The 22,078-nt window shown below is 41.4% G+C and overlaps 1 protein-coding gene across 1 annotated transcript in view; it reads left to right on the forward strand.

Moving 5' to 3' along the window:
* The window catches only part of LOC126093202 (aldehyde dehydrogenase, mitochondrial-like), a 153,512-nt gene that overhangs the window by 104,067 nt on the left and 27,367 nt on the right, over window positions 1-22,078 (forward strand). The window contains exons 2-6 of the mRNA XM_049908705.1: window positions 6,279-6,383; window positions 6,575-6,676; window positions 14,154-14,319; window positions 18,375-18,565; window positions 18,648-18,761. Coding sequence (XP_049764662.1) covers window positions 6,279-6,383; window positions 6,575-6,676; window positions 14,154-14,319; window positions 18,375-18,565; window positions 18,648-18,761 — 678 coding nt within the window. The remainder of the gene's footprint in view (window positions 1-6,278; window positions 6,384-6,574; window positions 6,677-14,153; window positions 14,320-18,374; window positions 18,566-18,647; window positions 18,762-22,078) is intronic.

Consider the following 22,078-nt stretch of genomic DNA (forward strand, 5'->3'; position numbering starts at 1 on the left):
CGTTTTTCATCGACACGATGGCATCTACCAGCAGGACAACACAACATATCACACAGATCTCAGTGTATATGTGCGGCTCGAAGATCATCAGGATAGGATTACAGTATTCACCAGGCCATGGGTAAAGAGCTCATCATAAACGATTTCAGTCAAATTAGGTTCACATATTAGTTACAGTCTGAGAAGAAATACTGTAGGGATAATAACCACCAGCATCCTCTTGGGTTGAGTGTGATAATGTGGAGAGAGAAGGGAGAATGAGGAGATGGAGAGACAGTGAGGAGGAAGCAGGAGATGGAGAGATGGAGCAGGAGGAGGAGGAGGAGGAGAGCCAAAGGGAAAGAGGAAGGAAATGGGCACAGAAAGGAAAGAGGAGGAGATGGACGAAGACGGGGGGATGGAGGAGGAGGAGGACATGCTCACAGAGAGGGGAGGGGGGGAGGTGGACTAATAGAAGATTGGAATAAATAAATACCTGGGCAATGCCAGGTTTCACAGTCAGTGTGATTATAAACGCAGTCGAGAATGTGTGAGCTACCTCGATCGGGCTGTGCGTGCTATGGATTCTCAACTGAGAAATTTAGCACAACTGGCCACGGCACTGAAGTCATTCTGGTTCCCCATCCCTGTTGGTACATTCCAGAATCTCATTAACTCCCTTCCTGCACATCTCACGCTGCAAAAGGTGGTCATTCAAGCTTTTGACATATTGTCACATTAACGTGACTGGATGGTGTGTTTTGGTGCTAAGTCTGACACAACACCAGTTTCAGTCGTGATGCAAAGGAGAGGGAGGAGTATTCTGCATGGCGAGAGTGCAGTTGGTGACGACGGAAGCAAAATGGCAAAATAAGAGAAGAAAATGTAGGTGCCTAAATTTTCTCGCAAATTGTGACACTCATAGCGGTAGTGACTTACGACGTATTTGCAGCATTGTACGTAGATATGACGTTACAAACGCTGAGATACGAGAGAAACTGCCACAGCAAGCACGACATTGTAATTTAGTAATTATTTACTACTAACTCCATTCACAACACATTTTGCAGATAGTAGGCACATATACCACTGGGTGGACTTAGAAAATTACGTCATTGTATGATATGTAGTTCAGACATAAACAGGAAACTGCAGGGTGAAATTCACAAGATGTACTGGTAAAATATGTGTACAAATACACTATGTGATCAAAAGTATCTGGACACCTGGCTGTAAATGACTTAAAAGTTCGTGGCAACATCCATCGGTAATGCAATAAGGTGTTCACCCACACTTAGCCTTGATGACAGCTTCCACTCTTGCAGGCATATGTTCAGTTAGGTGCTGGAAGGTTTCTCGGGGAATGGCAGACCATTCTTCGCAGAGTGCTGCATTGAGGAGAGGTATCGCTGTCAGTTGGTGAGGCCTGGCATGAAGTCGGTGTTCCAAAACATCCCAAAGGCGTTCTATATGATTCAGATCAAGACTCTATGCAGGCCAGTCTATTACAGGGATCTTATTTAATGTAACCACTCCGCCACAAGCTGTACATTATGAACAGGTGCTCGATCATGTCAAACGATGCACTCGCCGTCCCCGAATAACTCTTCAACAGTGGAAAGCAAGAAGATGCTTAAAACATCAATGTAGGCCTGTGCTGTGATAGTGCCACACAAAACAACAAGGGGGGCAAACCCCATCCATGAAAAACACGACCACCCATAACACCACTGCCTCCAAATTTTACAGTTGGCACTACACACGCTGGCAGATGAGGTTCACTGGGCGTTTGCCATACCCACACCCTGCCATTGGATCACCACATTGTGTACCATGATTTCTCACTCCACACAACGTTTTTCCACTGTTCAATTGTCCAATGTTTATGCTCCTCACACCAAGCGAGGTGTCATTTAGGCTTTACTGGCATGATGTGTGGCTTATGAGCAGCCACTCGACCATGAAGTCCAAGTTTTCTCACCACCACCTAACTGTCATAGTACTTGCAGGGGATCCTGATGCAGTTTGGAATTCCTGTGTGATGCTCTGGATAGATGTCTGCCTATTACACATTACGAGCCTCTTCAACTGTAGGTGGTCTCTGTCAGTCAACAGACAAGGTCGGCCTGTACACTTTTGTGCTGTACGTGTCACTTCACGTTTCCACTTCATTATCACATTGGAAACAGTGGACCTAGGGATGTTCAGGAGTGTGGAAATCTCGCGTACAGATGTTTGACACAAGTAACAGCTAATCACCTGACGACATTCGAAGTCCGTGAGTTCTGCGGTGCGCCCCATTCTGCTCTCTCACGATGTATAATGACTACTGAGGTCACTGATATGGAGAACCTTGCAGTAGGTGGCAGCAAAATGCACCTAATATGAAAAATGTATGTTCTTGGTGATGTTCGGTTACTTTTGATCACATAGTGTACATGTGAAATATGTTAAATATGGGTGAAGCAACAACTATCCTTCTCATAATAGTGTTAAATATGTGTGAAATGTATTCGAGATGTGTGTATGCAATTAAAGCCATGGGTAAAGAGCTAATCTTAAACGATTTCAGTCAAATTTGGTTCACATATTAGTTACAGTCTGAGAAGAAATACTGTAGAGATAAGAACCACCAGCATCCTCTTGGGTTGAGTGTGATAATGTGGAGAGGAAGGGAGAATGAGGAGATGGAGAGACAGTGAGGAGGAAGCAGGAGATACAGAGATGGAGGAGGAGGAGGAGGAGGAGGAGAGCCAGAGGGAAAGAGGAAGCAAATGGGCACAGAAAGGAAAGAGGAGGAGATGGACGAAGATGGGGGGATAGAGGAGGAGGAGGAGGAGGAGGAGGAGGACATGGTCACAGAGAGGGGAGGGGGGGAGGTGGACTAATAGAAGACTGGAATAAATAAATACCTGGGCCATGCCAGGTTTCACAGTCAGTGTGATTATAAACTGCTTAAGGTTTAGTATTGAAGCAACTAGACTGTCAAATTAAGCTGTCTTTTCGTGTCGATAGAATGAGAAACAGCTGCAAAACTTGATTTAAATAAGATGATGAGTTTGCTTCCTCAAAGCAAGGAAATGCAAAATAAAATTATAACAAAGACACAATTCTTGGAAAGGGATATTTTCTCATCTCTTAATTATAGCCCTTCATCTTTTATTTTGAATTATTAATTTATGCAATACTAATCATTTGTGAGGAACAAATACAGTTTGTAGTGTCTTATACATCATACTAAAACCAGCATACAGTAGCCTGCATAAACAATAAAATATCGATTTAGTTGTACTCAAGATTTTTTTAGGAAGTTACACACCTTGTGATTTATTAATTACAAAGGTATTGTTAATATGTTATGTGAGTTTATCAACATAATTCACTTAAGAAATATTTTTTCAGCAGTCTTTCATTTTTATTACATCTGTGTGCACAATTATAAAATTGTTATATCTGTATATAAAGAAATTTCAGAAATGTAGGTTTGGGGGGAGGCAAGGCACAGCTTCGGCAGTTCTACCAGGGACACAGGGTTACCTCTGTATAGCTTTGATAGGATATGCTAAAAAAAAGGCAGCATTATTGTCCACATTGTTGAAGAACCACAGACAGAACACAACCTGGACATAAAAGACCATGACTGTGGCACTACTAATGTAATTGTAAGTGCTAAGAGTAAACCTGATGGGTGGATTGTGAAGAATGATGAATCAGCTCACCATTTGGCCATCCTCATTTAGCCTTTCCTGAATTACATAAGGCAAGTAATCCCTTTGGAGATAAAAATACTGATTTCCTTCTCCCAGTCTGAACTTGTGGTCCTATGACGTCATCATTCACAGAACTTTAATTCCTACGCTATCTTCCATTTTCACACTGATGTCTTTCCAGACTCCTAAGTGAAACAGCTTCCCAATGGCGTACCAACTATTTTGTGTGTGTGTGTGGGGGGTGTGGGGGGGGGGGAATTGAACCTTCTCTACTGCTTTCATCTAATGTAAATTAGACATAAATGTTTCAGCAAAACTGATTACTCATATACCATAGTGTGGTATGGAGTGTTAGGTGGTTAGTGCTATCTTGTTGTACAAACAGCATCAATTCCTTAATGTTAAGTCATTGATATGGGGCTCAGTTAAATTTTATAGGTTCTGCTCCTCGGAAATTATTTCTTTCTTTCCTTTAAAATTAAGAAATGGCATTGTGTGCTTACCTTGCAAGACACACATTCTTCATTCCTCTAAGACCTCTTGTAAATTGCAGTTGAAATTTGCACGAAATTCCAGTGATAATGATAATGATAATGATAATATGAAAATGAACATATGGCATTATTGGCCAGGAAACCCCGTCTGGGATAGTTTAGCCACCTGAAGCAAGTCTTTCTATTTGATGCCACTTCAGTGACTTGTACATCTATGAAGATGAGATGAAATGAAGACAACACAACACCCAGTCTCCAAGCAAAGACAATCTCTGACCCAGATGTGAGCTGAACCGGGGACACGACAATCTAGAGACGGCAGTGCTAACCATTAGACTGTGAACTGTGGGCATTATTATTATTTCTTTCCTTTCGCAGATGTTATGTTATTATTATTATTATTATTATTATTATTATTATTATTATTATTATTACACACTTTACAGGTCTTTTATCAGACCACGCGAAACATTCATGACTACTTGTTCTTCCAGTACTCCTTCATTCATTAACTAAAGGCTCTCTTCCTTTCTTCAGTCCACTTCAGCCTTTGGGCTTTAGATACTGTTTTCTCTGACATCACCTCCCACTTGTACACCTTGTGTCTATAGATGCCTTTGTCCATGATGTCTGCTAAATCTATCTGAGCTCTTTCCAGATCAGTTTTGACTTTTCATCCAGGGTGTGATGATCTTGAGTCCCTGGATGTTCCTGATGATTGGGCTGGTGGGTCTGGTCTGTGGGAGTCTGCTGATGTGTCCATAACATTTTAGTTGCCTCTTTCTAATGTCCACTGCAATGTTGGAGAATATCTGTGTGGTGTCCCTGGAGTGATGCCTGTATCCTCTGTTTGTGAGTTTTGGTCCAATAATTTTCCTAATGATTTTTCTTTACTGTGTGAGAATGTTCTCAAGGAGTGTAACATCAGTATCTCACTGGCATATAGCATCTCAGGTTTGATTACAGTTTTGTAGTGACGAATTTTGGTGCAGGTGGACAGATGTTTCTTGTTGTAAATACCCTGTGTTTTGTATAAGGCTCTCCTCATTTTCATTATTGTTATTATTAATGGAAAAATGAAAAACATAATTTAATTGAAAAAAATTATTTTGTTTCTTTGTAGACTTCAGATATGTTGTGTACAATTTTCTACTCACTGACCTATTATAGGATGCTGCTGGCATCATCATAATTAGTATGATCAGTTGAATAACTTCATTAAAACAGTTTTTTGGTGTACCTGGTTCAGCAACAGTTCTTCTTCCAGTAAATGATGCGTTACATTATTGCATACCAGTGCTAATGTTTCGTATCATTTCAGACTGTGTGTGTGAAGCCTGCCCAGATCAGTGTCTGCTGTGTGTGTTCCAAGCAACTGTTGAAACAGTTCTATCAATGGAGCACTTGTTTGCCAGGACACTGAAAAGTTGAACAATTGACCAGTCTCATTCAGAAGCAGCTCAAGAATTTAAAGAGTTCTTTCAAATAAGTAAATCCAGAAATACTGATTATAGTAATCAATACAAAAGTTTATGAATTCATAAGAAGTTTTTGCATATTCTCAGTCATAGCATTAAAACCCATGAAAAGAGGAATTTATCAAAATTAATGAACAGTGATTTTGTACATAACATTGTTTGTCTGGCCACTCCTATCTTTAGGGAGGTGGGCCCTAAATATTATTTGCCATGAACATTCCATTGGCCAGACATGAACCTGGAATCTTGCTTTTTGTAGGCAACATTCTTACTGACTGCGTTGGGTGGGCGTGACTCATGACCATCCCTCACTATTAAGAGTACTCGGAAGTTTTAGTGATTAGTTCACTTGCACTTATGAAATATCCCTTACACATAATGTGCTCATTGTTTTAGTAGTTATTTTTGGATAACTTTCTGCATCTGTCATCCATTTTTGCAGTTTTCTGTATTGGAAGCTAATGATCAGATGTTTCTGTTTTCTAAAAAATACTGTAAATACTATTCCATCTTGCTGTTCAGTTAAAGCAAAAGATTAGATGTGCTGGACTTTCCTCCTTTGTTGCAATAGTGCAAAGACTGAACAGAAAAAAAATCATTTTGTGGTTTGTTTTTAGCTCTTCATCAACAACCAGTTTGTGGATGCTGTTTCTGGAAAGAAGTTCGCCACCATCAACCCAGCTACTGGCACAAAGATCATAGATGTTGCTGAAGGTGACAAGGTAATTGAAGAATCCTTTTTCAGTTTTAATATTCTTATAGTGCTTCCGAAAGAAGCTAGTGATACAACACACTTTATTTCAAATATAACTTTGTGTCATACACTTGGATTACTTATCTTGCCAATCAATCATTAATATGCTTTGTTTGGACTGAAAGTTTATGTATATAATATTCTCTATTGCATTTCCAGGCTGATGTTGATCGAGCAGTTGCAGGTGCCAAGGCAGCTTTCAAAAGGGGATCTGAATGGAGGAATATGGATGCTTCAGCAAGGGGCAAGCTGATGAATAAGGTATGCGTGGTTGTAAAGTTTGTTACCAAGTGTGCCAAGTGTAAGGTATCAGTATTTGATAATTTAGTTTTGTTGCATTTCACTATTTGAGTTCATGTAAGATTAGTATACTTCAACAATATAATATTGAAAACTTTTCATGCATCACATCCATGACTGAGTCTGATCTGACATTGCAGGAACGGGGACAGATAAATTAAAGAAAAAGCCACAGGGGCTGACATTTTGTAGTTTGGTGATATTTCTGTGAGTCAAATTATTTACAAGTACACTACAAAAGCAGCATGGAACTTCAAATTTTGATAGCTCTAATCAAAAAGTAAAGACTCGACAGGAGGTATTGCAATATTCTTTACAAAGTGATCAGAAAGGCTTAAACCATTTGCTATGCTCAAAAGATCAAAATTTCAAGAAGATAGGCTTCAAATAAATACACTTAGTAAAGAAAATGGACATAGCAGTAAGACAAATTACATTAAATTCAAATCATTAGCTACTAAATTCAATGAAGTTTTTCTAATAGTAACTGAAAACACATGGACAAAAAAGATCAGACAGGAAAGGAGGTCCATTGGACATGTTTTGGCAGGCATTGTATATGCCATCACCAGACATCAGTTTTGCCAAATCATTCATTAAATAGATCACCAGATCCCAGAAAAGCAGTAACTCTTCTGGCCATGATGGTATTGAAGCGGAAGTACTAAAATCTTGTGCTGACTTTGTTGCAGTCCCTTTGAGTTACCTTTGTAACGAGTTGATGAGAAGAGGAGTATTTTCCTGAAAGACTGAAATGTGTGGGGTAGTAACACCCATTTCTGAAAAAAGATGTGATGTGCATGTGAACTCTAATTATAGATCCAACTCCCTCCTTCGTGTGTGCTGTGTTCTCTCTCTTTCTTTTTTAAGCTAGCTTACAAAAGAACATTGAACCATCTCTCTGAGAATTAACAGCAGCTCATTTCAGCTTCTGTCAAGGTTCCTCTACTAAGAAAGCAATATATCATGTGGTGAACATAGTGCTGGTAGAAATAAATAAGAGAAATTACCTTATTGGCGTTTTATGTAATCTTGCCCAGGCCTTTAACTATGCGGATTATGAATTCATGTAGAGAAACTAAAATGTTACAGCATCCGTATGTATATAATGGAGGGGGTGAGGGTACAAATGGTAAAAGTGCCAGCTGAAGCTAGCTGAGTAAACGACAAAGACAGTTAAATAGCTAGTTATGAATTATATGAGTTACTATCGGAATATTGGCTATCTTTTCCTAATGGTTGGTTGGTATGTGTATAGTTGTAGGTATGGTTAGAAGTTGTAATGCCTCTCCACTATTTTTTATAATATACTAAAAATACTTTTACTCCTTGTGTCTTAAAACTGTTTACAGTGAAACAGTTACAAGTGCAATAACATTTTATTTACAGTGCTGTTTTTTTAAAGATTTTTTATTTTTTTTTTATTTTTTACAGTGCACATGATGTACATAGTACAATATATGTTCATTGTAAAATGGGAACATGTGTGAAATTAAAGTGAAATTAATATAACAAATTGAAGAGCAATAGGCAAATAGCAGATAAAATTAAAATACCATAACAAAAATATATTGGTGTGTTTCCAACACATATGAGGGATTATTTGTAGTCATGTCTATAATCCTCTCACAGCCAGTGTCTATGTAATCACAATCATTTCCTTCTGTGGTATGTCTTCAAGAATGTCCTTCGTGGGCAACACTCGTGATGGTTTACCATTACACTGTGAATTTTTCAGTCTCCCTCATCCCCTTCTTTGACCATGTCCTGATTCCTTCTCATTGTAACTGCTGACGGGGAATGGAATTAATTGTTACAGAACTCGTGATAAAGTGGAGGGATGTAGTTCTTCATCTCCTGGACTTTTTTTCCATATCTCAAATTTTATTTCAAACTCATTTTGATGCAAAGGTTGCAGAAGTGGTATTGATAGGGGATGAACATTGGGGGTCCTAAAATCCTCTTGTGGTATTCTTCCATTGTATTTTGTTTCCTTCTGTAGGCTTAGCAACTTGCTTTGGTATCCATTGCTTTAATGAATGGAAGTTTTCTGTTCTCCCTTCCACCATGGGAAACGTTCTGCTGACCTGCTTCACTGCATGTTTTGGGGAATGAATACATGTCTGAAGTGTTTCTTTGCCTTTTCATGGAGACCAGAGTTTTTATCACATTCCATATGCATGTGTAAAGTTTAAAGGACCTGTTGTGCTCAATATGCTGATTTGCCTCAAGATGTAAAGGCAGCATTTCAAATATTATAAGGATTCTTAAAAGTGTATGCATTAGGCTATTGCTGTACTTTCAGAAAAGTACATACCTGAACAGTAATTAAAGACAGCAACAATTGTCCTTCTGTCTTACATTTAACTTATAGCAGTTCTATTCTAAATGCAGTCCAGACTTAGAACTTAAATTTTATCATGACAGAGTACAAAGCTATGCAGGAAGTCACATGTACTTCCTTTGCTCTGAAGAGATCCGAACTTTAGCTTTCCAGATGTGCATTTAGATAATTTTCTTGTGAAATGTCACTTGCACTACTTATACCACTTGTATTCTTAGCCCCTGAACTGCCAATACATTTAAACTCTCCAACAATTTCTTATGTATTAGTGAATGTTCTAGATGCTTCTGAATAGTAATGGTTGAAATATTTGCCATTAGTACAATAATTCTGTGCAAAGATCAGCTGAAAGTTTATACTTTCAGGACCTTGGATCACTTCTGTACTAACAAGTGTATATAGTAACTTTAGTAGAGACATCATTTAATCTGTGGAAGAAATGATGCATAAAGCCATGTTTTCAAATTTTCTACAGAATCAGAGGACACATTCAGTCTTCTTTTGTAGGACGATGTTTCACTACTACCCTAGATCCATGCTGTTGTACTGATATATAAGGTGTCTCAGGAGGAATGATCAATATTCAGGGAAATGACAAGAACGATTATTCAAAATGAAAAAAAAATGTGTTATCCATGTATGCTCCCCAGACTGACCCAAACTACAATATAAGGATGTAGGCAGTGTGACATATGGACATTTGGGTCGGTCTTGGGAGCATGCATGTATAGATGAAGTGGTTCAGGTGGCCTCTCACAATAAGTGGGAAATATAGGTTAAGGCCCAGGTCTGGCACAAATTTTTATATGTCACTATTGGGTAGTAAATTTATACTCAGTACAGCTGATGTCAAACAATGAACTGCCAGAGAATTAATTTATACTAACAAAGAGATAAAGGGGCTGGCCAGTACTTACCTCAGCTCAGTACAGCCGATAGATACACATAAAACAGAGCCGAAAATTTACGTTCCTAGCTTTCGGAACAAATGTTCCTTCATCGGGGAGGAGAGAGGGGAAAGAAAGGGAAGAAGGGAAAGGAGATTCAGTTACTCACAACCCAGGTTATGAAGCAACAGGGAAAGGAAAATAGGGAGGGTAGCAAGGATGGAGGCATGGTTGTCAGAGGGAAGCCAAAGATATTCTACTGTAAGTACTGTGCCAGCTTCAAACCAAAGAGGATGCATACAGAAGTAAAGAGGTATATAGTATAAAGATAAACACAACTATGTAGGATGAAAGATGCGTGAATGGCTAAAGAGGAAAGGGGAAGAGGAGAAGACTGAGGAGTAAATGGGAGTGAGGTTGTTTAACGTAGGTTCAGTCCAGGGGGATGGCAGGATGAAAGGATGTGTTGGAGTGCAAGTTCCCATCTCCGCAGTTCAGAGGGACTGGTGTTGGGTGGGAGAAGCCAAATGGCACATACGGTGTAGCAGGTTCGTAGGTCCCTATAATTATGCTGGAGGGCATGCTCTGCTACTGGGTATTAGGCATCTCCTAGGCGGACAGTTCGTCTGTGTCCGTTCATGCACTCAGCCAGTTTAGTTGTTGTCATGCCGATGTAAAAGGCTGTGCAGTGCAGGCATGTCAGTTGATAAATGACATGTGTAGTTTCACACGTGGCCCTGCCTTGAATTGTGTATGTTTTACCAGTAGCAGGGCTGGAGTAGGTGGTTGTGGGGGGATGCATGGGGCAGGTTTTGCAGCGGGGTCGGTTACAGGGGTAGGAAACTGCAATCCCACATACTTTTCATCCGGTCCTGCTTAACCTTTGGAATTACCCCTAAAGGGCTTACCTTAAAAGTTCCCATCTCCGGGTGCAATTCCTCCTTCCACCAGTCTCTCCTAGACTTCCAGAACCTTCAATCCTTAGCCCTTACCCAACGTGTCCTGAATCTCTACACTACTTCATGTAACCACCACTCCCAACAGCTCCTATCTCTCTTCAAAGTCCTCCACCTCTCAAACCCTTGCTTGGAGAACACACTCAGGAACATCATCCTAGAAGCCAGCTGCAAACTTGAGTTCCATGCCACACACCACCTGAAAAAACTATCCACAGTGCTAGTGCAACACCTAAGAAGTGGGGTCCCTCTCCTTATCCCTCACAAACACTAACCACAACAAAACCTTCAACAAACCCCGCCTCATAGCCAACAAACCTAGCCTAGCCACCCTACTCAATCTCCCCATCCCAGCACATACACCACACAGACCAAATCTCAACTATAACCACAGTCAAATGCCACATATCACCAGTCCCAATTCAGTCCTAAACCTCTCATCCAGATCCCTCTCTCCTTCAGAGACATCTGTTCTATCGAAAGGCTTAACCTTTAGCCCCACGCCTAAATTCAACCACACTGCCCTGGTTAAAGATCTCCTCTCATTCACCCGGAACCTCAACTGGAAATATCACTTCACTACCCAAACACAGCCCCCAAATACTAGACCCAGTGTTGAACCCTGTCTAGAACAGTTCCGACTGCCTTCTCAAAGGGATCCTCCTCCCCTCCCCCAAAACCATCCCTTGCAGACATTTCAGGAATTCCTCACATCCAGTGTTGCCTCCCAGTCCTTCTTGAAGAACATCCCAACAACCCCCAACATCACCCCAGCTGAATCCCGTGCCATTAAGGAGCTGAAAATAGACCGCTCTATTGTCATCCTCCCGGCGGATAAAGGCCCCACAACTGTCGTACTTGACCGTGTGGAGTATGTGGCAGAAGGACTGCATCAACTCTCAGACACCCCAACCTACAAACCTGTTACCCAGGATCCCATTCCCTCCATCCAGACTGAGCTGCAAAAGATCCAAAAAATCCAAGGTCCCTCACAAGGCCTCACAACGGCTTCCATAGACTTACTCACTCCACCTGAGCCACGTACCCCTACCTTCTACCTATTACCCAAAATCCACAAAGAGAACCATCCTGGCCATCCCATTGTAGCAGGCTTCAAAGCCCCAACCGAACGTATCTCAGCTCTGGTAGACCAGCACCTCCAACCTATCACCCGCAGACTCCCATCCTACATCAAAGACACAAACCACTTCCTAGAACGCCTCAAATCCATTCCCACTCCTCTCCCACCTGAAACCTTTCTTGTCACCATAGATGCTACATCCCTTTACACAAACATCCCACATACCCATGGTCTCTCTGCCCTTGAGCACTACCTCTCCCAACGCCCACCCGAAGATCTTCCAAAAACCTCGTTCCTTATCACACTTACCAACTTCATCCTCACCCATAACTACTTCACTTTTGAAGGCCAGACCTACAAACAAATCAGGGGAACGGCCATGGGAACCAGGATGGCTCCATCCTATGCCAACCTCTTCATGGGTCGCATGGAGGAGGCTTTCCTGAAGACCCAACAGCTGCTTCGCCTGCCCTGGTGTAGGTTTATAGATGACATCTTTGTGGTCTGGACTCATGGTGAAGAAACACTCCTTAATTTCCTCCATAACCTCAACTCTTTTTCGAATCTGAATTTCACCTGGTCCTTCTCCAAAACCCAAGCCACCTTCCTGGATGTTGACCTTCATCTTGTTGAAGCTCACATCCACACCTCTGTCCATATCAAACCCACAAACAAACAACAGTACCTTCACTTTGATAGCTGCCATCCTTTCTACATCAAACGCTCCCTTCCCTACAGCCTAGGTATTCGTGGCAAACGTATCTGCTCCAGTGACGAATCCGTCAACAATTACACCAATAACCTGACCAGTGCTTTCCTCTCCCGCAACTATCCTGCAGACCTTGTCCACAAACAGATTTCCCGAGCAATACATTCCTCCCCGTCCAACAACAATGTTCCTACCCCCAGACCACACAGAAGCATCCCCCTTGTCACCCAGTATTATCCTGGCCTCAAAAACATCAACAAATTACTCCGCCAGGGATATGACTTTCTCAAGTCAACCCCTGAAATGAGATCATCCCTTGACAAAATCCTCCCCACACCACCCAGAGTTGCCTTTCGTCGCCCCCCTAACCTCTGTAACATCCTTGTTAAACCCTACAATATTCCCAGACTACCTTCTCTACCCAGCGGTTCCTACCCCTGTAACCGACCCCGCTGCAAAACCTGCCCCATGCAACAACCACCTACTCCAGCCCCACTACTGGTAAAACATACACAATTCAAGGCAGGGCCACGTGTGAAACTACACATGTCATTTATCAACTGACATGCCTGCACTGCACAGCCTTTTACATCGGCATGACAACAACTAAACTGGCTGAGCGCATGAACGGACACAGACGAACTGTCCGCCTAGGAGATGCCCAATACCCAGTAGCGGAGCATGCCCTCCAGCATAATTCTAGGGACCTAGGAACCTGCTACACCATATGTGCCATTTGGCTTCTCCCACCCAACACCAGTCCCTTTGAACTGCGGAGATGGGAACTTGCACTCCAACACATCCTTTCATCCTGCCATCCCCCTGGACTGAACCTACGTTAAACCACCTCACTCCCATTTACTCTTCAGTCTTCTCCTCTTCCCCTTTCCTCTTTAGCCATTCACACATCTTTCATCCTACATAGTTGTGTTTATCTTTATACTATATACCTCTTTACTTCTGTATGCATCCTCTTTGGTTTGAAGCTGGCACAGTACTTACAGTAGAATATCTTTGGCTTCCCTCTGACAACCATGCCTCCATCCTTGCTACCCTCCCTATTTTCCTTTCCCTGTTGCTTCATAACCTGGGTTGTGAGTAACTGAATCTCCTTTCCCTTCTTCCCTTTCTTTCCCCTCTCTCCTCCCTGATGAAGGAACATTTGTTCCGAAAGCTAGGAACGTAAATTTTCGGTTCTTATTTTTTGTGTATCTATCGGCTGTACTGAGCTGAGGTAAGTACTGGCCAGCCCCTCTATCTCTTTGTTAATATTTGTTTCACATCTTTATATGAGATTTTCCATTAATAATTTAGAGAAGTAATTTAGATTTACACTTGTGTTTGAGTGTTTATAGGAACTCTGTAGCAGTTCAGTTTGTCATATTAACATGTACAGTGTGTAACAAATGATGGATCACATTCTGTTTCATATGTTTCTCATACAAATAATGTTAATTGCAGCTTGCTGACTTGATTCAGAGAGACATTGAGTACCTGGCCAGTGTGGAAACTCTGGACAATGGGAAACCATATGGAGACTCCCTGTTTGACATCAATATGGCAATTGATACACTTCGTTACTTTGCTGGATGGGCAGACAAAATTCATGGGAATACTATTCCATCAGGTATGAAACTAAAGGAGTAATTCTGCATTTTATTTATGTTGTAGCATGTAGTATTAAGATTCCATCATTAGGGAATTATGTGTCAGTACCAAAGTGTACAGTGTGTTTTACTAACAGTTCCTGTAAGTCTGAAAAGAAATAATGCAGGTATGCTGAACAGTAGAAGGTTGCAACATGTGATCTCTCCATTGAGAATTCATGAAAATTGGATGCAGGACAATTGCAGTTTTAAATTTCATTATCAGGTGGTGCTGGAAACTGTAATCATTGTGCAGTATATTGTAAAGACTGTGCTGCAGCATTGAAATGGCAGTCAGTGAAGAGTTCCACGGGTAACATTTGGCAAGCGGTTGCACATGTGGAAAGGAGATAGTGAAAATGGAAAATCCAAGTTGGAATGTAACAGTATTATGAAAAGGATAGTTGCTACCCACCATACAGCAGGGGTGCTGAATTACAGGTAGGCACAACAAAAAGACTGTCAGAAAGTGAGGTTCCGGTCAACAAGGCCTTCATTGGAAATAGACAGCTAGAGGAAATAGACAACTAGAGGTTGAAAATCCGCTTCAGTTGTAAATTTATTTTATTATCACGACCAGTTTTGGGCTCTCATAAGCCAATTTTCAGGTATCGCAACTGTTCTGTGGCATCCGAGCACAGCAGTTGATGTGTACTAGGCGCCATGTCCACCGTGGCGCTCGGGAGGTCATAGCAGAGTTGCGACACCTGAGGAGCCAAAAACCATTCATGATAATAAAAGAAATTTACAACTGAAGCAGATTTTCAACCTCTAGTAACATGCTCAGTTGTGGATGTTCTTCCAATAGGACTGTTTGGAAATAAACTCGCACGCGCACGACCACCACCTCTGGCTGCTGATGCCAGACTGCAAGCAGCAGCACATGATGGGAGAGGTAGTCGGGTGGTGGGAGTAAGGAGGTGGCTGGGGTGAGCATGGAAGGGATAGCAGGGTAGATAATGATATGTCGCATTCTGTCAAGCAACATGCTTTACTGGTACTCAAATGCCACCAATTAAAACACAGTCCTGTTACAGTGACACATTATTATCGACATTGCTTTCTCATTGGAGGAGGCCCAAATATGAAAATGATGAACCAACTATTCAACAGTCAATTATTGTGATGGATACATTTGTTGGCTGCAGGTCAACTGCAATTATACCAGAAAATAGCAAGAAACTGGTGCAGTTATTCAAAGCATTTCAAGTCATATCTGTGGTGAATTGCAACTAAGTCACAATTAAAGCCATCAGTTTTGGTATGCGTACAATGGCAATGTATGCAGGACATATACATGAGCCCTTGTAAGCTTTTTCTCACATTCCCTCTGGTTACACTATTGTCCTGAACCTCCTGTTGACAGAATTTGCATTTAATCATCAAACTCCTGTTTCTGATTTTCATAGTGCTCCTCATGAAGAGGCAACATGTTGAAACATTTTATCATTTGCCTTTTTCAAGTACTTTTCTTTTACCCATTACTACAATATTATTTGTTCCATTCAAACTGCAAGTACCTTATTTTCAAAATCAGCTTCATTTCCAAGTAAAAGCAAGGCCAGTTCAAGAATATTTTTTCCCACAGTACTGACGCGAGTAAAAACTTATGAGGGAAATGGGGCACCAAACGATAAATCTATTGTTAAGAGCCTCCTTTTCCTGTGTAAGTTTTCACCCATGTCAGTTTTTAATACCAATTGTGGTATGCACTATATACGAATCTTACACTTGGCTGGCACTACTGCCTGAAGTTGTGACATTGCATTGTCACTTTGGCCTTAAACTGGCCCTGAGTAATTCCTACACATGATACTATTGTAGTCAGAAGTATAATATGACCAGTTAACAGCATGACGGTGTCATTTTATTGTGAATTATATTATCCTACTATTGTCAAAAGTTTAACACTAATATTTGTTTTGTTTTATGTGTCTGCCCTTGTGTTGTAGCTTTGGTTGCCATACTTAATGTTGAAATGTGCTTTTTTGTACTGTAGTGAGTCGGATTTCTATGAGACCGATGATTTTACAAAATTCACATAACAAATTACATGTAGTGTTGTGTATCTTCATAAGTGAATATCAGCAGTAGATATTTCACCTCCTGAAGGTAAATATTGACAAGCAATTCTGTTTCATAATTTTATACCTTTCTCAATCCTATTTTCCTTCTAATACAGTTAACATTATTTTTTAAATTTACATAAGATTTCACTCTCTTCATTCTGTATCAGGTGGAGTGGGTGAGGAAAAGATGATCTGGGGCGTGTGAGGAAAGATTATAGAGGGGTGGCTGATGGCTAGGAGAGAGAGAGACAGCACATGCACAGGAAAAGAATGTGACATAGTTGTGGCTGCAGGCAGGGGGAGCTGTGCACAGCACACAGTGACGTTCGATACAGTTCCGCACTGTCGCCTGATAAACAAACTAAGAGCCTACGGAATATCAGACCAGCTGTGTGGCTGGATTGAAGAGTTTTTAGCAAACAGAACACAGCATGTTGTTATCAACGGAGAGACGTCTACAGACGTTAAAGTAACCTCTGGCGTGCCACAGGGGAGTGTTATGGGACCATTGCTTTTCACAATATATATAAATGACCTAGTAGATAGTGTCGGAAGTTCCATGCGGCTTTTCGCGGATGATGCTGTAGTATACAGAGAAATTGCAGCATTAGAAAACTGTAGCGAAATGCAGGAAGATCTGCAGCGGATAGGCACTTGGTGCAGGGAGTGGCAACTGACCCTTAACATAGACAAATGTAATGTATTGAGAATACATAGAAAGAAGGATCCTTTATTGTATGATTATATGATAGCGGAACAAACACTGGTAGCAGTTACTTCTGTAAAATATCTGGGAGTATGCGTGCGGAACAATTTGAAGTGGAATGATCATATAAAATTAATTGTTGGTAAGGCGGGTACCAGGTTGAGATTCATTGGGAGAGTCCTTAGAAAATGTAGTCCATCAACAAAGGAGGTGGCTTACAAAACACTCGTTTGACCTATACTTGAGTATTGCTCATCAGTGTGGGATCCGCACCAGATCGGGTTGACGGAGGAGATAGAGAAGATCCAAAGAAGAGCGGCGCGTTTCGTCACAGGGTTATATGGTAACCGTGATAGCGTTACGGAGATGTTTAACAAACTCAAGTGGCAGACTCTGCAAGAGAGGCGCTCTGCATCGCGGTGTAGCTTGCTCGCCAGGTTTCGAGAGGGTGCGTTTCTAGATGAGGTATCGAATATATTGCTTCCCCCTACTTATACCTCCCGAGGAGATCACGAATGTAAAATTAGAGAGATTAGAGCGCGCACAGAGGCTTTAAGACAGTCATTCTTCCCGCGAACCATACGCGACTGGAACAGGAAAGGGAGGTAATGACAGTGGCACGTAAAGTGCCCTCCGCCACACACCGTTGGGTGGCTTGCAGAGTATAAATGTAGATGTAGATGTAGACGTGGATTGGGAGGGGTGATGGAACTGACAAAGAGGGAGATTGTAGAGAAGAGGGTGAGAGTGCATTATGAGTGAAGTTAGGATTATAAGACAGTGGGTGAAGGTGGGTGTGGGGCAGGGGTTAATGGAGACTGAGGCCAAGAGCATTACTGGATTGAGGGATGTGTTGCAAGGACAACTGCCATCTACCTCATTCAAAGAAGCTGGTGTTGAAGAACATACTACTTAAATCCCACCACTGTCTTATCCTACCCTATCAGAGGCAGCTATACGTATTGTAAATGAGCTCTGTTGTAACTTAGCACATTATTTTACATGGGCACTGCTACCAATCAGCTGTCGACACAAATGGACCAGCCATTGGCACAACGTCTTTCTGAGCACAACATCCTGAGTTTCACCCGTGCCCTCTATATCCTTCTCAACAACATCACATTATTTTAATTATATAGAAGAGAGCTGTCTTTGTGATGCCCACTCCAGTTGAATTTAACATAAATGAATTTTCTGAATTTTTGAATTGTGTTGTGATTTAATGTGAATTATTTTTATGTCCTTTATTTCGTGACCACAGATGGAAATTTCTTCACATATACACGAAAGGAGCCAGTGGGTGTGGTGGGACAGATTATTCCGTGGAACTACCCTATTCTAATGTTGGTGTGGAAGTGGGGCCCCGCTCTGGCTGCTGGCTGTACCATCGTACTGAAGCCTGCTGAGCAGACGCCACTCACGGCTCTGTATGTGGCTGCGCTTACCAAAGAGGTTGGTGTAGCTAAATCAAGAATCAGTTTTCACATTCCATTGACTGTGCCCTCTTATCTGTGATATGTTTTTATTGTTTTAGGCAGGGTTTCCCAATGGTGTTATCAATGTAGTAACAGGGTTTGGACCAACAGCTGGAGCTGCTCTTTCTATGCATCCTGACATCAACAAAATTGCATTTACTGGATCTACTGAGGCAAGTGTTCCACTTTTCTATAAGATATTGCAGACAATGTGTTACATAATGATAAATAACTGTAACTATGTCATGCGTCTGCTGTAACTTGTTTTATATTCTAGAACCAGATGTTATTTACTTACTATAGATCAGTAGATTCACACAGATGTAAAACAGCCACAGCAGTCACATGGGATTCTTTTCATCTTCTGAAAGAATAGGAAAAGTTCCTGGAACTAGAATTGTAGGTGGACTAGACAGAGAGACAGCAGGATAGGAAGAGATAAAAGTAAATAATGTTTCATCAGTAACAGATGACATTTGAAAATATGTAGAGTTAGAAATGGTAGAGAAGATAAACTTTCAGACTGAGATAAGGGAAGGAGTGGACAATTGCACAGCTAAAATAGTTGTATATACAACTTTTAATGTTCATTAAGTGTTGTTAGGGCTCCACAAGACACCAATACTTTGGGGACCTGCCCTGGTCCATGATTGTTCAACCCCTGGCCACAAGCTTGAAGAATGGTCGAAGCTAGTTGCAAACTGTGTACATCTCACTTGTTATCACAGATGTAACCAGTAGAATTGATCTGGTGGACCTGGGGAGCATTCTAAAGCCTGTGAAGTGTTCCTCAAACCATTCTGACACAATATGGGAGCTGGATGCAGTCTTGTGGAAAGCATAGGTTGCTTGCAATGTGCAGACAACTGAAGTGATGGATATGATTGGGCACTAGAATCCTGTATAATACAACAGTGAGACGTATGTCATTTCATTCCGTGTAAACATTCTCCACTGTCATAACTGTGGTGCTTTGGCAAGGGGAGTTTGTTGTGTTTTGTTTCACATATAGTCATTCTCTGCTATTGGGTGTGCAAATGTGAACATGGTTTGTCAGTTCCAGTGTCATTTCTCCATTCTTCAAGCACTCAGTGGCAGTATTCCTGCACCCACACATTATTGTGACCTATGACACACAGTGAACGGAGTTGTATCATTGGAACAGTGTTTTCTATAGCCCATGCTGAGGTAGTTGTTCTGGATGGTATATAATTATAGTTGTCCAACTGAGCTCTACCTCCTTTTGGCACACACTACAGGAATGATCACTTCTCCCTATCTGAATATCAGTCAACAAAAATTGAAGTTGTGGAAGTTGGACAGATGTGCAATCCTCACTAATGCTTGCTGATTATTTTTCGCAAGGAAGGGTTCCTCACTGTCACTTATTGCCTTGAAGTTTTGCTAGGTTAAACTATATAGGTTACACTAGTGGTCCTACTGTCGATATTCTAAGTGTGTCAGGTTCACAAATTAATAATAAGTGAGAAGTCCCTCAGAATCAGTAATAGAATCAGTAATGCTTCCTAACACCAGTGGTTTAAGATTTGATGAACTGGTTATTTATTCATCAATGAAAAACAATAAATAAACTGGTGACCTTACAAAAAGTAGATGGATATGGTGTTAAATAAACTGATAATAATAATAACAATAATAATAATAAAACAACCCGTGGAGACCCGGGAAAAGTATAGGCCTCTGGTATGTTCTGCCAGTCGTAAAAGGCGATGAAAAGAACAAACCACTAATAGGGCTAACCCCCCTTTTAGTGTGAGTAGTTGGTTCAGGACAGAACTAATGAAGCCTTGGACAAGCGCTGTCATGGTCGGGGATGACACTTGAGCCCTATGCCCGTCCACAACGGTAACGACACTGCTAGCCACACGGAAAATGATTTAAATCCAAATAGACCTATCTCTCTGACGTCGATCTGTTGTAGAATTTTAGAACATGTCTTTTGCTCGAGTATCATGTCGTTTTTGGAAACTCAGAATCTACTATGTAGGAATCAACATGGATTCCGGAAACAGCGATCGTGTGAAACCCAACTCGCTTTATTTGTTCATGAAACCCAGAAAATATTAGATACAGGCTCCCAGGTAGATGCCATTTTCCTTGACTTCTGGAAGGCGTTCGATACAGTTCCGCACTGTCGCCTGATAAACAAAGTAAGAGCCTACGGAATATCAGACCAGCTGTGTGGCTGGATTGAAGAGTTTTTAGCAAACAGAACACAGAATGTTGTTCTCAATGGAGAGACATCTACAGACGTTAAAGTAACCTCTGGCGTGCCACAGGGGAGTGTTATGGGACCATTGCTTTTCACAATATATATAAATGACCTAGTAGATAGTGTCGGAAGTTCCATGCGGCTTTTCGCGGATGATGCTGTAGTATACAGAGAAGTTGCAGCATTAGAAAATTGTAGCGAAATGCAGGAAGATCTGCAGCGGATAGGCACTTGGTGCAGGGAGTGGCAACTGACCCTTAACAGAGACAAATGTAATGTATTGAGAATACATAGAAAGAAGGATCCTTTATTGTATGATTATATGATAGCGGAACAAACACTGGTAGCAGTTACTTCTGTAAAATATCTGGGAGTATGCGTGCGGAACGATTTGAAGTGGAATGATCATATAAAATTAATTGTTGGTAAGGCGGGTACCAGGTTGAGATTCATTGGGAGAGTCCTTAGAAAATGTAGTCCATCAACAAAGGAGGTGGCTTACAAAACACTCGTTTGACCTATACTTGAGTATTGCTCATCAGTGTGGGATCCGTACCAGATCGGGTTGACGGAGGAGATAGAGAAGATCCAAAGAAGAGCGGCGCGTTTCGTCACAGGGTTATTTGGTAACCGTGATAGCGTTACGGAGATGTTTAACAAACTCAAGTGGCAGACTCTGCAAGAGAGGCGCTCTGCATCGCGGTGTAGTTTGCTCGCCAGGTTTCGAGAGGGTGCGTTTCTGGATGAGGTATCGAATATATTGCTTCCCCCTACTTATACCTCCCGAGGAGATCACGAATGTAAAATTAGAGAGATTAGAGCGCGCACAGAGGCTTTCAGACAGTTGTTCTTCCCGCGAACCATACGCGACTGGAACAGGAAAGGGAGATAATGACAGTGGCACGTAAAGTGCCCTCCGCCACACACTGTTGGGTGGCTTGCGGAGTATAAATGTAGATGTAGATGTAGATGTAGATGTAGATGTAGAGGTGTTTTGCAGGATATGCTTCCTGCAACCACTTCAGAAGGAAAACAAAGACAGAGGATGAGATGGTCAGATGAAGTTAACCGACACGTCATGTTCTGTTATTACCAAGCAACAAACTTAGGAACCAACACAACTGGATACAGATCACAAGTATACACAACATTTATTACCAGATACCCAGAATTAAAATTTTTAACAGAACAATGACTAGCTGATCAGATCCGTGTAATAATAAAAAATAATAGGATACCCCAGTCAGAATTAGAAAA

The sequence above is a fragment of the Schistocerca cancellata genome, chromosome 1 (assembly GCF_023864275.1).
Source record: "Schistocerca cancellata isolate TAMUIC-IGC-003103 chromosome 1, iqSchCanc2.1, whole genome shotgun sequence".
NCBI classification, from domain to species: domain Eukaryota; kingdom Metazoa; phylum Arthropoda; class Insecta; order Orthoptera; family Acrididae; genus Schistocerca; species Schistocerca cancellata.